We start from the raw sequence: 19,267 nt of genomic DNA, 5'->3' as shown, positions 1-19,267 counted from the left end.
ATATTATTCTAGATATTTTTCTAAAAGAAAAATTCGAGACCAATCTCTTATAATAAAATATTTATACATGACTTGTAGCATACTTTATATATTTAATAATTTATCTTTAAGAACATCACAACAGCACAAATTAGCACAAATAGCAAAATATTAAATTTCCTTATAAAATTTTAAAAGAAACTTTTTGTTTAAAATTTTATATTTATAACGTATGAAAATTTTTCTTAATTAACTAATTACATTAATTAACTAGAAGAGAAAACCTTTTAGAAGCTAACAAGGGAACAGTACATAGAAACAAATGGGAGTTTAAAACAAGCTCTCGGGATAAAATTGAATTTAAATGCGAAATGACAAAAATAATTGTTACGGTACAAATGTTTTGCAATTAATGTTTATTAAACACATCTATTTCTGGAATGTGCACATGTCGCATCTAATATTAATTTATTTGTGGTATACTAAATAATTTATAATTAAAAAAAATTTATCTTTTATTTTTCTATGATATAAATATAAAGAGATTAACATAAATAATTAATAAATAATGTATCTATTTTGTGTAATTGTTTCCAGTGTTACGAAGTCTTAAAACACGCGTGTACAAATCTAAAAGGTCGACACCAACCATGTGGTAAGCCATTCACAGCAGTTATCTCGCATGTATTGAATCCAAAAGCCATAACAATAGGTCAACTATATGGCGAATATGATCCCAATATACACGAATGGTAAGCGATATATCGATACTGTGAAAAAATTGTCAAACTGCAATATCACTGAAGTTCATCTAAATGCAAATATATATATATATATATATATATATATATATATATATATATATATATATATATACATATATATACAGGGTGTCCCTGAGCATGAGCTCACGCATTTGTGAGGAGGTAGAGCGCAGTAAATTAAATAAAGAAATCCTATTTCATGTAACGATTTTTGTAATAATAATAGAAATATTAATTATTGAAAGTTCATCACAGTTACTTTCAAGGTCAATTTTAAGATTGACAGAGGCACTTTCAGAAAAAACGTTTGATACAAAAGTTTCTTATTTTTTCACGTACAATTCGAATCTGTAATAAAAAGTACCATGTTCCCCTAAAAAAATTCAACTTCCGATCCGGATGGCGTATTTCCGGTCGGAATCAAAAGTTGAAAATATCACCATTTAATAAAGCGTACCCGATTTACTTAAAAATTGTTCGCGATTTTTGACAAAAGCCATTTATTTTCATTTTAAAAGGGGTGTACGGGTGGTCTGGGACACCCTGTATGTATATATATATATATATATATATATATATATATATATATATATACAGGGTGTCCCAGACCACCCGTATATATATATATATATATATATATATATATATATATATATATATATATATATATATATATATATATATACAGGGCGGCCCATTTTAATCCATCCAGTCGAATATCTTGAAAACCAAGCCCGAGAGAGAAAAATGTTTCAGACAAAAGTTGTTTGGTTTCGAGAGGGCCATAAGATGGTACCATTGGTTTGACCTTGAAGAGTCATTTGAAGGTCACGTGAAGGTCACTTCAATTTTTTTAAATGGAACACACTATATATTTTTGCACATTCTTGTAGCTTATCTCGAGAGCTTTCCAAAACACTATAATTAAGTACCTTTCCGTTAAGTACTTTTTAAGTTATGAGGCTTGAAATAATTTCTTAATTTTACATAAACCGTATAAAATATCTTGTAAAATATTCATTTTTCGATTATCTTATCTTGATACTTTTACGTACAAAATAATGAGAGAAATCAATTGGTGTAAAGAAAACACATAGTTGTTTTTAAGAGAAAATATGGAATTGTTAATTGCAAATTACATATTTTTTCTTCAAAACAACTATGTGTTTTCTTTACACCAATTGATTTCTCTCATTATTTTGTACGTAAAAGTATCAAGATAAGATAATCGAAAAATGAATATTTTACAAGATATTTTACGGTTTATGTAAAATTAAGAAACTATTTCAAGCCTCATAACTCAAAAAGTACTTAAAGAAAAGGTACTTAATTATAGTGTTTTGGAAAGCTCTCGAGGTCAGCTACAAGAATATGTAATAAAAAATAGGGGGTGCCATTTAAAAAAATTGAGGTGACCTTCACGTGACCTTCAAATAACTCTTCAAGGTCAAACCAATGGTACCACCTTATGGCCCCCTCGAAACCAAACAACTTTTGTCTGAAACATTTTTCTCTCCCGGGCTTGGTTTTCGAGATATTCGACTGGATGGATTAAAATGGGCCACCCTGTATATGTTATGTTTGTCGAAGCTACGAATCTGCACAATTCCTTGAATTTTAAAAATTTATCAAATAAGCAATGTTTTTCTTCAATTTAAAAGATTTTTTCTATGTTAAAACGTGAAGCAGATTTCTCAAAATATTATATGGCAGAAAAACCAACGTTTATATATATATTTTATATATCAAACGTTTCAACAACATATGCACAAAAATCTGCTATTCAACTTTAATAATTAATATTTATTCAATTTTTATTTTAATATTTATTTATAATTCTATAATATATATTTATAAAGTATTCTTATTACATTTATACGCATTTGTGTTAAATCAAATGTGGAATGGAGGAATTGTAATTAAGGGGAATTTAACATTAAAACTATATATACATACATACATATATATATGTGTATATGTGTGTGTGTGTGTGTGTGTGTGTGTGTGTGTGTGTGTGTGTGTGTGTGTGTGTGTGTGTGTGTGTGTGTGTGTGTGTGTGTGTGTGTGTGTGTGTGTGTGTGTGTGTGTGTGTGTGTGTGTGTGTGTGTGTGTGTGTGTGTGTATATATATTAGCTATTGCATCACACTCGACGTTTTAATACAAATAAACTCGACATTATCATTCCATTGTTCGCTTCTAATTTTCGATTAATTATGATAATTAATCCCAAATGCCATTAAGCGTATTAAATGCTCTGAACAAAAATATGTTTTTTAGTATCATATTTCACAATTTTATCTGTTTTTCATATCAAGCTCATATTAATTTTTCTTTAATATAATTTGAAAATATATTTTCATAGATATCACAATATTAAAAATAATATAGAATACTACATATTATCACAATGTTACCTCGCGTATGTAATTAATTAAAATACTCTTATTATAGAAACAAATGCATCGTATATAAAGTAGTGAGATAATAATGAACTACTATTACCGTCGTTGTAATCTGACATATTTGGAGAAATTCCTTTCTCTGATATTATGTTCTCATATATAAACAAACTTCCAACGCATTTCAATGTGTAAATTAAAATAATTAAAATAATAGTTATATCACTCTTTTATTATATGTTTCAATTAACGATATATTCATTTTTAATATATAGAAAAATATTTCTTGGATATACATGTGTCCTTTTTTAATTTTCTTCCGACACTTTCTACTCTATAGTGGAAATATATATACATTATATTTTAATTAATACCCCTAAACATAATTTCCTCTAATTTTAATTAAAAATAAAAATAGTATAGTGTAAATATTTTTATATAAATAATTTATGATTTTGTTAATAGTTTTATTATAAATAATTTATGTTTAAATTTAAATAAATTGTTTATGTTGGTATATTAAAATGCATTTACTGCAATTTATTTATATATAATTATACATAGATACTAATAGAGAGATATATACAAATAAGAAACATATAATGAATTAGTAGTAATACATAAATAGTAATAATATGTAAATATATATCGGTCTATTAACATCAATATATAAAATATACAAGTTTTTATAACATTAAAAAGTAAGATTTTTAAAATAGATACGATATTATCGTAATATTGATATCTACAGTGCACATTCGATTTTCAGGACAGACGGAATATTGCCAACTTTAATACGAGCAGATATAACAGCAGCGGATCATGATAAATTTTGGTACATTTTTGATGGACCGGTCGATACAGCTTGGATTGAGAATATGAACACCGTCCTGGATGATAATAAAAAGCTTTGCCTTACGTCAGGGGAGATAATAAAGCTATTACCAACTCAAACCATAATATTCGAAGTATCGGATCTTCAAGTGGCTTCCCCGGCTACAATATCTAGGTAATACGAAATTTGTTTAATAGGCTTTCATTGCTATAATAAAAGAAATAAATAAAATAATTTTGTTAATTGCAAATTGCAAAAATATAATATTTTATATAATTGGTAATTAATAACACTTGTTAACACTTGTTAAGTGATTCGAAGAGCTTATAGCTCTTAAAAATAATAAATCCATAATTTGTAAAATTAGATGGTAACATCGCATTGAAAAATATTTTTACATGTTCTAGATTCAGCTTATTTGAATTATCTTTTTTATTCTAGATATTTAATTTAAATAAAATAATAGCAGAATTCTAATTATTAATAAACTCAATATTATTACGCACACATACACATACACACATAAAACTTCTTTAGTAGCTTTTTTTCTAAATTCTTTAAGTTATAAATAAAATAAAGCGTTTTAGTCCCAAAATGACATAAAATGATATATATAAACATTTTTTTATTAAAATATTCAAAGATTGATTTCCAATTAAGTTTCTCTGCTGTAATTCAAATCAATGTTTAATATTTATAATGCTTGATAATGATGATGAGAATTAATGAAAAATGAGCTCTTGTATTGATCACAATTAAAATATATATTAATTATAATAAAATTATTAATAATAAACATGCACTCAGATTTATAAATATTAATATAAAAAATAATAATTGTCAATTACAAGATTATCAATAAAATATGATGAGTAATTATATGAGAGAGAAAGAAAGAAAGAGAGAGAGAGTGAGAGAGAGAGAGAGGGGGGGGGGAGCGAGAATTATTAGTATACATTAACATTATATATTATATATATTATCTATTAATATTAATATAGACAAGTTTAGCACTGTAAAAGCACTCGAAAATATTGAATGAAATATAATAAACAATAATAATAAACATTTTTAAAGGAGATAGAACACAATGTATTGATTAAAATATTATTAAAATTATGTGATGAACGTTTCTATTTTCGTCAATACAGATGTGGTATGGTATACATAGAACCTGAAAATTTAGGTCTGCAACCTTTAATCGATTGCTGGATACGATCATTGCCAAAGGTAAGTAAATATTTTCAAAAGAATATTTTTATAGAAATATTTTTGGCCCTCATTTAGTATATTGAAAGAATTAACGAAGAAATATATAATTTATATTTAAATAATTGAAATAATATACATTTTATTAAAATTTAGTGTATAATAATGTTTTTGAAAGTATTTATATATGAATAGCATATTTGTTTTTAAATAAATATTCATTCTCTAATCCCGAAATTCTGTGTATTGCAGAAATAAAATTATTATATTATTAAAAAATCATATTAAATTAAATCTTTAGAATAAACTTTAATATTTAACCTTTAACCTTTTATCGTTATATATATTTTCACTGATATTTTTAAATTCTCAAGTTTCTGAACTCGTTTTTTGAGTCTTTAATTAGCAATAAATAAATATAATTTTATGTGTAATGCTATTAATCTGTAACTTTATTATCTAATTAGATACATGTAAGATATAATTACGTAAAAAAAGTCTTTATCGTTTTCATAGGCGATGAGCGATTACGTCGAAGAAATAAGAAGTCTAACAGCTCAATTAGTATTTCCTGGTTTGAAGATTGTACGAGAAAATTTACGAGAAATCGTGGATACAGTAGATTCTGCCATTGTTCAATCTTACATAAATCTAATGAACTTCAGAATCGGACCGATGGTCGGCCGCGAAGGAAAAGCGCCACCGAGTTTTGCTTTCCAAAGGACTATACGTAAGTTGCAATTAATTTACTGTGTAACTGAATTTTAATTGAAATTTTGCACATGAGCATTGTTATATATTATAAATAATAAATTTAAAATACTGAATAATTTAAGTTATTTTGGAATATGTTACGTAATTACGCGTACAGTATTAATATACATACAAAGCGAAATAAAATTGGCACTCGATATGCACTTGAGCCTGTATTATTATCAAAAGTGCTATCTGTTTCTATTCATCAATTCTGTAACAATTTGTCATATGTACATAAGCAGCTTAAGAGCATAAAAGTCAAGCTTGTGCTATGTATGCAAAAATGTAATATCGTGCAGAACAGCATAATATTTTAACTTTAAATGTAATCGGTGTTAATATTGAAATAATGATATTGAAATAATAATTATATTGTATTTCAAAATTGATTTAACATTCAATTAAATATAACAATAGAAATAACGTAATTTGATGTAATATGAGATGTAATATGAAAATAAAAATGATATAGTACAGATTTGATGTAATATTTTTAAAATAAATTGGCTATGTTCATTAAACACATATTATAAATTATTCTTTATTATATATATATATATATATATATATAATAAAGAATTTAATAAAATTATTTAATTAAATTATTCTTTATTATATATATATATATATATATATATATATATATATATATATATATAATAAAGAATAATTTATAATATGTGTACTATATTTATTTATTTATTTATTTACTTATTTATTTATCCATTAATAAAAATTAATTGCTATATTTAAATATTAATTATTACATATAATTTTTTCTCATTTTTTCAATCTACTAGAATCATTAAGAAATTTATATATAAATTCTGATATTATATTATATTTATAATACCGAATCTCACAATTATTGATCACACAATGAATACTTTGTGCATAGCGGATTTGCTGTCGCCATGGATAGCTTTTGCTATCGTTTGGGGATTAGGTGCTATTTGTGATTATAAAAGCCGATGTATATTTAGTGATTGGCTGAGAAAAATACAAAAGCATGCTCAACATAAAACACCGTTTCCAGAAGATGGCTTTGTATTTGATTACAGGTATAAATATAAAGTAATTCAAAAAATGAATTATATAAGAAACAATTTTTTCTGGAAACATTCATGTACACAATTCTTTGGTATTACAATATTTACTGGAAAACATGCGCGCAGTTAATATAGAGATTAACATGACTATTCAGATTGCACGATGGTGGATTCACCGATTCTATCGAGGGTCAAGAGCCAATTCCACCGAAGTGGTACAAATGGTTGGATGGAATTCCACTCATCAGAATAATACCAGAAACAAAATATGCCGGTAAGCCACAATAATTTCTTTAGGGGGGAAAAAAATACATACACACACATATATATATATATATATATATATATATATATATATATATATATATATATATATATATATATATATTACATTTATACTTATACAATACATAGTTAATTAGTTGATTATTTTGTTTGGCATTCAATTTTTACCTATAGTCACGCAATGAAAAGGAAAAACTGAGTAAAGCTTTGATAATAATGTTGAGCAAGCAAAACATACGAAAAGGGCGTTTTAACTATATTTTTTAGTGATATTTTTAATTTAAATTAATAGAATTTAATTTAACTTAACAGAACTTTAATTTTGATTTAACTTATCAGAACTTTAAATTTAATTTAACTTAAAAGAACTTTAAATTTTTGAGATCTAGTTATAAAGACATTTAAAATTAAACGAGTAAAAGATACATATACACGAAAAAATATACAATGTTCAAAGAAATTTTCAGAAAAAAGTTATTTCAAGACAAAGATTTTATAATAAAATAAGAAAGATTATTAATAAGGAGATATTGATACATATATGGAGATATTTCAACTATCCTAGATGTTTCACATTATAATATATTATATATTTTTTTAGTTTGTGTAAATATAAAATATAATTATTAATAATTAATATAACTATTATATTTATGACATTTTATTTCAAAATCGTATGTGTTGCAAAATGGTTATTTCAAAATGGTATGTGTTCTATATTTTGTTCAACATTTTCTTGACAAATGACTTTTTTGCAGATATCGAGGTTCCAACTAAGGATAACGTGCGAAGCGCTGCATTAATTGAATATCTTCTCGTGAATGAGACAAATATACTCTGTGTGGGTCCGACCGGAAGCGGCAAGACTTTGACGGTGTCGGCGAAATTATCGCGTAACATGCCGAAAAAATATATTTGCGACATCATGACTTTCTCGGCGCGAATTACGGCGAATCAAACGCAAGTACAGCAGAAAAGCGAATTACGTATTTTTCGAACGGGAAACGGGAAGTGAGATTAATAGCACGAATCTATTTTCGCACAGGATTTAATTGACGCGAAATTGGACAAGAGACGTAAAGGTATTTACGGGCCGCCGATCCTGAAAAAACAAATTTTTTTCATCGATGACTTGAACATGCCAGCACTGGATGCGTACGGTGCTCAACCACCAATTGAATTAATCCGTCAATTTATGGTTTCAAACGGTGAGAAAACAGAATTAATTATACATACATATATGTGTAATATATAATAACATAAAATTAATTAAATTGTAATAACTCATTCAATTGATGCATGAATCATTGTTAAGATGATAAATCGATGAATGAAAAAATATGGCAAGAGAATTTAATTAAAAATAAAATATAGAAAAAAAATAATGGTTAAATATTTAACAGCGAGTATTATATGAAAATTATAAAGTAATAAATAATTCTATATATGATTATTAACTATTCTAAATTAGTTATTATTCTAATTATTTTATTCTAATTTTAGCTATATAGTATATTTTATTTTGATCTGCGAATAATTTTCTAGATTTGCCATTATAAATATATTTGCAAAATAATACATCAATTATCTATTAAAATTTCTTCATTTTTTCATAAAAAAATACAGTGCAATATTTTATAATTTTATATTTTTATCTCATGGATAATATTATATTTCATAAATTATAAAGTTTACAAAAGTAAATACATTTCATTTCCGTGCTACAGTATATTGACCTATCTTTTACTTAAGAGATTCATAATTTTTATATTTCCTGTTTCATTAAAACCTTCGTTTACAGGATTTTATTAAAAATAAATTGTATCACGATTACGAAAGAGAGAGCGGATAAATAACTTTTAAATTAATTTTGAAAATTTTAATCGTGACTCTTAAAAGCTTATAAGAAAATTTAAGATGAAATTAATGTTTTGAAAGATTATATATGAAAATCTGCATATAAAAATTTAATGAATTATATTAAATTCAGTATGTAATAATTTTAATGATATTTTTCTATAGAATAATATCTAGTCTTGAATGCAATGATGCTGTCAGTTGACCTTTATTATATGACGGAATCCGATATCATGGATATATATTTATGCATTCCGAATATAAATACGACCAGATTAATATAATACGATATTGGGCGAGTTATATAATCATGGAATCATAGAAAAAATTCTTACAATATATTATCCATTCCATTATTTTGACAAATTCAGCTTTAATAAATCAAAAAATTTTTCAAGATTTCTTATTGCAGTTTTTTTTTAAATTATGCTAATTATGAAAAATAATACTGTCTATACTTTTTATATAATGATATAAAATACTACTTATATAATGATAAAATAATGATACTATTTATATAATGACAATATAATGATAAAACGTAACATATTAAAATTTAAATAAAGATAAATTTTCCGCAGGATGGTACGACAGAAAAGAGATCGGATCCTTCAGGTTCATCGAGGACGTAAATTTCGTCGCAGCTATGGGACTTTCCGGAGGTGGAAGAAACCCAATAACTGCCAGACTTCTACGACATTTCCATATTATTGCGTTTCCAGAGATCGAGGACGACGCCAAAGTGAGTTGCATGGTATTTGTAAAACTGCACGTTGAATACGCTAATTGCTCGCATTTATCGACAATCTTTCAGGATATCACATTATTTTTTGCTTAGAAATAAAATTGTGAAATTTCTGCGCGCGTGAATTTTCTGAAGTTGTAATCTTATCAAATGAAAAAAAGATCCTTGATTTAAATATCTCGCTTCTATAGGTATCAAATATTTTAAACAAGTTTCGTTTTTAATTCAAAAACTGTTTTTTAGAGCAATATATTATAAAAAGATAAGTAATATAAATAGACAATTTGTTTAAAATATTTTACATAATATTTTATGTTCTATAAAGTTTAATTATTAATTATTAAAATCTTTAATTATATATATTAAAGAAAATAAATTTTCTAATTTTATTAAAAATATTTTATTAAAAATATTTTTTTATTTATTAATTTTAATAAAAAAAACTGATTCATACACACAAATAAAAAAATCGCAAATCAAAATCATCAGTAGAAAAATATTCTATAAGATATTTTATAGGCGAAAAATACAAGAATATTGAATTTTAAATAATTTCAGAATCGAGAGATGTTTATTGTATAATGATACAATGAATATTACAATTTTACTTATTGTGTCGCTTGCGCGTTAAAATTCAATGAAAGATAATTTCCGATGTGATATTTGTTACGCTCGTGGCTGCACATACTTGATATGTACATGTACATTTCCTTCCACTACGTCGTCAAGTTTTCTTCCATTGAATCGGCATCCACACCCAAGCGCATAATCGCGACCCTTTAGAAAAGACGGAACACTGTGGAACATAGCTGCGCTGTTTGCCTTGTTCCTCCGTGCTCGCCGCAATTAGACGTCGTAAATCGTGACAGTACCGACCATAATTTATCATAATCACCTGCTCGGCTAATATAATGGAGACCATAATCAACCTCACCGATTCTGCGCACCCGCGAGACCTTCTATGTACGTTTCGTTCAAGGTCGATGAGGCGGGACCGAGTTTAAATACTGTGTGTGTTGATTAAATATTCGTGTCAAATCATTCATAATATTCGTACTCTGGAGAACTTCCTTAGTACTGATGCCCTCGGATGTTATCTAACATCGGCTAATTAAATATTAGGTCAAGAGTAATATTATTATTAGTGCTGAATGTAATAAAACAATAAGTAAACTTTAATTAGAACAATGTAATAATTGTCTCTTAATATGAACTCCTTTTGGCAATTGATATATTATAAATTTATCGCCGAAAGGTTTATACTATATTTATGTTCCCTTACAAACTTTTGAATTGAAATTAAAATTAAAGTTTATAACAAATTTTTTAAGTTAATTTTTTATTAGAAAAATTCTATCTATTTTGTTATCTTGTAAGTTTTAACAGTAAATATCTACATGTAATTGTAAAATCAAATTTCAATTAAAGTAAGTTTTAAACAAAAGTTCGAACAACTTTAAAATGTAAAATTAATGTTGAATTAAATATAGAATGCATGCTAGAATGTTTGTCAGGAAAAACTCATTGCTTAAAAGTCTATTTAAAAAGTAAATGTTATGTAATTGGAAGCACTATAAATTTATGAAAGATAACTAATTAAATGTTTGTATATGAGATAATATTTTTAAAATTATAAATGGATATCTATAAATATAATCATTTAATTTTATTATACATTTAATTTACAGTCACATATCTTCAAAACAATTCTTAACTCATGGCTATCAAATACACCAGAACTTGGAAATATGTTAGATGATATAGTGGACACTACTTTAAAAGTTTTTACAAATATATGCAACGAAATGTTACCAACTCCCAATAAATCCCATTACACTTTTAATCTTCGTGATTTAAGTAAGGTTTTCCAAGGTATACTTATGACGGACGCAACAAAAATGCTAGTTAGTATAATTTTTAAGTATTATTAACTTTCTAATTTAAAAATTGATTATATTTCACTGAAAAGCAAATCATCTCGGAATTAATAACAAGTTGCTTCAATAAAGATACGTCGATAATAATAACTATCTTGTAGAATGAAAAGAATTGTTCGATAAAAGACTATGTGCTCGAGTGATTAAAACTCGTGTATGATCAAACAAACCTTCCCTTCAGCTCGTACATGCGCGGCGCTCGTGGCTATACATCGCACGTTATTAAAAAGTTAAAATAGAATTAAAAAAGAATAAATCTATTTTATATAAAATGGAATAAAAAATATTATTTAAATGGCTTTATTTGTACGTGACAAAGCAGTCTATACATAAATTGGCGAATATTGTTATACGTTTCCAATTTTTTCTTGATTGCTTTACAATAGAGATCACTTTAATCTAATTCAATACTTTTTTTGATATACAGCTAGTATAAAATTGAATGTTTTATATCCATCTTGATCTAAATATGCAAAACAAAAATACGCGTTACGGAATTTTATTTATCGAGCAACAATTAATATATGTTTCGCATTTTTTGCAATCTATTTTCTTAATTAATCTATAGAAAAATTATCCTACATATTATATAATATTTAATTCATTAATTTATATAAATTAATTTATAAAAATTATCCTACATATTATATAATTTGTATCATACTTATCTTTTTATACGTAGACTCGTGAAAAACTATTATTACTTTGGTATCATGAAAATATTCGAGTCTTCAGTGATCGATTGATTGACGACGAAGATAGAAAATGGTTCGATCAATTCTTGCGGGATATATTAAACGAAAAGTTTCATTGTGATGCTGATAATTTTATTGGAAAGGGAACATTATTTTATGGTGACTTTTGTGGCATAGCAAAAGAATATGAACAAATAACAGATATAAAACAAGTAACTATATAATTCCAATTGTATATTTATAATTTAAATTTTATAATGTATGTATATATATATATATATATATATATATATATATATATATATACATAATATAAATATAAATTTTTAATAATTTTTAATTATGAAATTAATAATTATTATTTAAACTTAATAATATGATAAATATATAAACTCTAATAATTACTATTTTTGAATTTTTTATATAATTGCATGTGTTTGTCTTTTTAAAAATTTCTCTTTTATAACTAATAAAAAAAATTAATAAAAAATGTGTGCCGACTTTTTTTATATATTTATAGATGAAAAAAATTTTACTTGATTTTTTGGAAGATTATAATAATTCAACAATGTCACCGATGCAATTAGTACTGTTTGAAGATGCAATGAGTCATATTTGTAGAATCATGCGGATTCTTCGACAACCTAGAGGAAATGCCTTATTATTAGGAATGGGTGGTTCAGGTATATTGTAATTGCACCTACAATATCACGAAACATTTCCATAATTGATATAATAGTTCTTAAAATTAATTTATATACTCTTTTACAAAAGATACATTTGATAAATATATTAATTAATCAATTCAAAAAATTAACTTTTATATTAACTAAATACTATATATGTAATAATAATATGTATATTTTTTATAAATTTAGAAATAGATTATAAACTTTATAAAACTGATTCCATCAGGAGTACAGATAATATAAATTGAATAATAGTATTGTATAGTACTATTGTTAACTTTGCACAATTTTAAACAGCTACATTATTCGCAGCATCATTTTTTCGCTTTTCATATTAATGTCTCATAATGTTCTATATAGCTATTGTATGATATGCTTCATAAATAGCTTATTCATTTTAATGAATGATATTTTTATATATTTTCCAAGAAATTCATATTGATGGCTTCTTCAATCGTTTTTCCAAGAAATTCATATTGATGACTTCTTCAATCTAGAGAATTTACTGTCTAAAGAACTTGCATTTATTATGTTGCGTCTAGAAGATACAAATACAAAACGAAATACTTATATTCCTAGGACGTCAAAGTCTGACGAAGCTTGCATCGCACATCCAAGAGTACAATTGTTTCCAGATTGGAATCGATAAAGCTTTTACGATTCATAACTGGCGAGACGATATCAAAAATATAATCTTAAAGGCAGGATTACGGAATCAATCTATTGTCTTTCTATTTTCTGACACGCAGGTAAAATTAGATCAGATTGTCAATTAAAGCTTAAATTATTTGGATGTTTGAGAAATTTATTATATTTTGTTCTCTATATTTCTCCCTGTATATATAATTATGTATATATAATTTATTTATTTATTTATGTTTAATATAATAAATAATCAATTAATCAATTAATCAATTATGTTTAATATAATAAATAATCAATTAATAAATGTTTAATATAATAAATAATCAATTAATAAATAATCAATCTAATAAAAGGAATAGGCAGTATTGAACGATACAAGATAATTTTATAGGGTTTCTTATAAAACACGAAAAATAAAATGATTTATTTTAGAGATAACGAGAATTAACTGAGTCATTTTTTTGCTATTATGTTAGTTATATCGTTATGTTTCTAACTAAATTTATAATTTTTACATATTAAAATTTTAAATAGATAAAAATTTAATTTTAGATTAAATAATTAAAAATATTAAATAATTCAAACTTATGTTTTTTTTTGTAATTATATACAGATGTATGTCATAATTATAATTATTTATTATTAATATATTATTAATATATTATTACAATTGATAAAACATATATGTATATGTATGTGTGTGTATATGTGCCGCGCGCGCACAAAAAACTCATTCTTATAACAATAATAAAACTATATACTTGCATATTCTTTTGCATTGAAAAATAAATAAAAGTCTATTCACTTTAAGCGGATTATTAAATTATTTTATACTTCAGAGCTAAACCAGAGGGATTATGTTCATTTAATTATTACCGTTTTGTTTTACATATTTCATGGATAATACGTATAGGTTTTTCTAGATAAAGAATGACTCTATGTTGGAAGACTTGAATAATATTTTGAATAATGGTGATGTTCCAAACATATATCAAACTGATGAAATAGAGAAAATTTATAAAGCAATGCGAGCACCAGTACAAGAGACTGGGCTACAGATCAATAGAAGTAATCTTTTCTCCGCTTATCTGAAGAGAGTCAAAAACAATTTACACATTGTCATCACAATGAGGTATTTTTATTATAAAATTAAATCTTATTATTAGTGTCATTTTAAAAAAAAATTTATAATTATTTTTTCCTATCTATAAATGATTAATTCATAATTTTTTTTTAAATCTGTAAATAACATGTAATTTATATGAAAAAAATGAGAGAGAAATATAACTTTCGTCAATGTACCTATATAGTTAGATATTATATTAGATAAATCTAAATTATCATTTGCCATGATATGAATTTGTGGTAAAGATTCATCCATGAGATTTATACATTTATGACGAGGTTTAGATGCGATGCAGATTTAAATATATTATATATCGAATGTCAATATAATTTTTAATAACCGTAACGTTATTAATCTCATATCATGTGTCGTGTAAAATAATATTAAAAATCAAGAAATAGATCTGGAAAGGATAATAGTTATTTATGATTCAGAACAGAATCTATTTTTTGCATTAATATTCGTATCGAAATTGTTATGTCTCATATAAAATATAATAAACAATACAATAGTATTATGAGTCTTATATAATATAGTATTATGATTCCTATTTTTGAATTTTTGAATATGATTTCTATTTTTGAAATTAATCAAATGCAGTTATTCTCTCTAAACAATCAATATATTTATAATTCTTCCATATATAATAAAATAATTTATATATTTAACTTATAAGAACTTCTTGAATATCCAAGATTATTTTAGAACAACTTTAAGTTTTTATTCGATTTGTAAGATCTGCTGTGACGTCGCATAGCATAACTATAGTATATTTAATTGACTGTTAGAAGCAGAGCGCTTACTAGACCTCCGCGGGATGCAATTTAGCGTCACCTACGCGTCGAGAACAAATTCGTTTAATGTAACGCGTCACTATCTGTAATATAAATTGTTAACATCGCGCTGAAGAAGGATCAAAAGATAATCCGAAACGTTCGTTTTTGGTTATTATAATGTGTTTTTTAAAAATATATGTGTTTTTAAACTAATATTGAAAAAAGAAAGAAGTGCTTCTCTGCGCTCCAACTACCGCGCGTTGGCTCTTATGCCATTTTCTTTTTAACTTTAAGTCCTTAACAGTAATGAGAAGAGCAAACAAAAATTCAACTTGAAATAAATTACACATTCTATTTAATATCTCTCTCTTAATCCCTTCAAAACTTAAATTATTGAAAATTTTGCAGAACAAATCTTTCATGAAAACAAACATTAAATATTTTGAATTTGTTTAATAATTTATTCATTAAACCGACGGAGCAATTTGAAAGTTATTTTTATTAAACAGTAATAATATTATATATCTTTTTTATAAGCATTAAATTAGCGTTAAATTATATAAACTATAAACACATAAAAATAAAGATTTTAAATGTACTTATTCTTGCTGTTATTTTAATTTAAAAAATAATCTTTTGCACAATATATATAATATAATATATAATAAAATCCTCAAGAAAGATGATAATAGTGAAAGATTAAGTTCCAGCAAAACAATGACCAAGAACATAAAAGTAGATAAAATATGAAAACAGCGACAAAACCGAAGGAATAATGAAATATTGATCGTTAGACTTAATATGTCTGGGTCAGAACGAATCTTCATCCCATATTTATATGAATTTTTCATAGAATAAGCAAATCACTTATAATTAAGATTGATTGATAATTAAACCACCAATCATAATAATTTTATCGCAAATGCATTGCATTCCACGTCCTCTACGACCTTTTTCTTTGAAAATATTAGTTTATTCCTTTTAATATTATGTTTTTTCTATTAAATAAGAACTCGAAGAAAAAATCATTTTATTTGTCAATTCTCTTGTCAATTTAAAAAAATTTAAATTCATATAAATTCTTCATATAAATTCTTATATTATTCTATTTAATAAGCTTGAAAAGAAGAAAGAGACATTATAATTATATGTAAACTATAAGACTGTAATACAAAACTGTAATAATTAAATAGTTTATTTAATAAAATTTGCTAAATTTATCTACTAGATTAACCAAGTCAAAATAATAATTAATTTAGTGGAAATAATTTAATAAATCATTTTTGTAGAGGAAAGTATTAAAATTACGAATTATCCAAATATTAATAAAGAAAAATATTTAATTTATTTATAGAATTAATATTTGTATACAATAATCATGCATACATAATTAATCTCTTTTTATGTTGTTATTTGGCAAATCATGAAACATTTAATGCATTTAATCACACATAAATCTACATACACAATTGACTTGATGTTCTTATATTTCCAATATTTAGTCCAATTGGAGATATATTTCGCGCTCGTATCAGACAATTTCCGGCGTTAGTAAATTGCTGTTCAATTGATTGGTTTTGCCCCTGGCCGGATACCGCACTTCAGGTTTGTATAATATAATAAAGAGCATGAAATGACTAAAAATATATCTGTCTCTGCAATTCTCTTATATAAAAATGTTTTAATAAAAATACCAGATCAATATTATATCTGCCTCAAAAATATTATAAAGTATTTTATTATTTATATATACTACGTATATATAAATTCCAATGTAATTTTTAAATCTAGAAATAATAAAATTATAAACATCTCATCAAAATATTGACGAACAATTATTACAAAGTTTTAATATTACGTGAGGCATTGAATTGGGTATATTTCCAACAAATTTTTTGTATTAGTATTTTTGATATATTTATAATGGAAAAATGCGGGATATGCGAGAAAGTATTATTTATTTAATACGTATGTTATATCAAAACACCTTATGAATGAAACAACAAACGATTGCGTAATAATAAATGTAAAAGTATAAAATTTATATTTTCTATTAAAATGTTATATCGTTTTTTATTTTAAAAATAATTTTAAAAATAATAAACATATGCTTTTCCTAATAAATATTAAACTATAATTAACAGCAAATTAATCTATTTAATCATCACATTTCATATCACGAAATATATTTCTATCTACAACTTATTTACTAGTAAGTTAACCATTTCAATTTCTATAAACTGTGAAAGCAAAGAAAAAGGCGATCTATAATAAATGACAGTCGCAATTTGTAATTAATTTTAGTTCCGAGATTTTATTATAATCCTTATACTTTTGACAGATGTATAATTAACAAGTCCAGATCTTTATAAACTGATATGTCTAAAAAAATTAATCTTATTGGATAGATAGTAAATGAATTTAATTCATAAAATAATAGCGCCGTGTATTTATTGAAATTCAGAACTTGAGAAATTTGATAAAAATTATGTCATTTGATATAATTTTCGTCAAATAAGCTTAAAAACTGATTTTAAAACTGATTAATTAAGAATTGTAGAGAAATTCTATTGATTACGAGATTATTGATACGAAATATGCAAGAAAATATTTGTTTACTTACCCACATCTAGATACAAACTGATATTTAATAATAAGTACGATTTGATGATGAAATCTACCCTTTTCTTATAAGTACGACCTTATTATCGGACTTAAATGTGCATTTAATGTACATTTGATGTTAATATGATGCAAATGTTGGCATGATACTAAGTAAGTTCGCGATGTTAATTCCGAATTCCAATCTCTCCTCGAAATTTCTCATAGTAAATTAATTCTCATTTGAAACCAGAAGTTCAACACATATAAGTAACTATTAATTTCACGAAGCTTGTCACAAAATTGTAAGATAGATATTTGAAATATATTAGAAAATAATTGCTCAGGATATAATTGCTCGAGTATTAGTTGCAATATATTTTTGCTTAGAGCGTAGCGACGCATCTTTTATTGGATATCAAAGACAAATCGATCACGGATAAAAATTTGCGATCTATCGTAAGGATATGTCAATGTATGCATTCCAGCGTGATTGATGCCAGTGAACGCTTTTTGAAAGTGAGTATGTAATTTCATTTGGACACAGACGTCACTATGCTGAATAAAATTTATCTTAGGAACTGGCACGTCATAATTACGTTACTCCTACGTCGTATTTGGAATTGCTCTCTGGTTATGGCAACCTTTTGAAAAAGAAAAAAGACGAATTAAATTCTTCGATGACTCATTTATCCACCGGTGAGTAAAGTTGAAAAACTATATAAAATAAAAATATAGAATAGTTAAAATAACGGTTTCTGTAACTTTAGAAAATAATAAATATTAATATTTAGGAAAGTTTTGTATGTAAATTCTCTCTAATTATCTTAATTCAGTGAAGCTTTTTAGATATACGATGTTAAACAATATACGAGATATATATCTATTTTTAAAATATATATTGAGAATTTTATAAGAA

At 25.0% G+C, this 19,267-nt stretch overlaps 1 protein-coding gene across 2 annotated transcripts in view; it reads left to right on the top strand.

Moving 5' to 3' along the window:
• The window catches only part of LOC145965538 (dynein axonemal heavy chain 1), an 88,886-nt gene that overhangs the window by 53,785 nt on the left and 15,834 nt on the right, over positions 1–19,267 (top strand). For both annotated transcript variants that reach the window (XM_083089193.1, XM_083089201.1), the window contains 17 exons: positions 577–731; positions 3,913–4,152; positions 5,130–5,208; positions 5,704–5,917; positions 6,842–7,004; positions 7,148–7,266; positions 8,036–8,241; positions 8,323–8,485; positions 9,716–9,876; positions 11,568–11,783; positions 12,499–12,723; positions 13,032–13,194; positions 13,780–13,949; positions 14,769–14,977; positions 17,250–17,352; positions 18,739–18,867; positions 18,927–19,047. In XM_083089193.1, the coding sequence (XP_082945319.1) occupies positions 577–731; positions 3,913–4,152; positions 5,130–5,208; positions 5,704–5,917; positions 6,842–7,004; positions 7,148–7,266; positions 8,036–8,241; positions 8,323–8,485; positions 9,716–9,876; positions 11,568–11,783; positions 12,499–12,723; positions 13,032–13,194; positions 13,780–13,949; positions 14,769–14,977; positions 17,250–17,352; positions 18,739–18,867; positions 18,927–19,047 (2,836 nt within the window). The remainder of the gene's footprint in view (positions 1–576; positions 732–3,912; positions 4,153–5,129; positions 5,209–5,703; positions 5,918–6,841; positions 7,005–7,147; positions 7,267–8,035; positions 8,242–8,322; positions 8,486–9,715; positions 9,877–11,567; positions 11,784–12,498; positions 12,724–13,031; positions 13,195–13,779; positions 13,950–14,768; positions 14,978–17,249; positions 17,353–18,738; positions 18,868–18,926; positions 19,048–19,267) is intronic.

This window comes from Camponotus vicinus, unplaced genomic scaffold (assembly GCF_025532165.1).
Source record: "Camponotus vicinus isolate PSW18456_S1 unplaced genomic scaffold, iyCamVici1.0 SCAF_1, whole genome shotgun sequence".
NCBI lineage: Eukaryota > Metazoa > Arthropoda > Insecta > Hymenoptera > Formicidae > Camponotus > Camponotus vicinus.
Note: the sequence above shows the minus strand (reverse complement) of the source record. Positions and strands in the feature narration are given on the sequence as shown.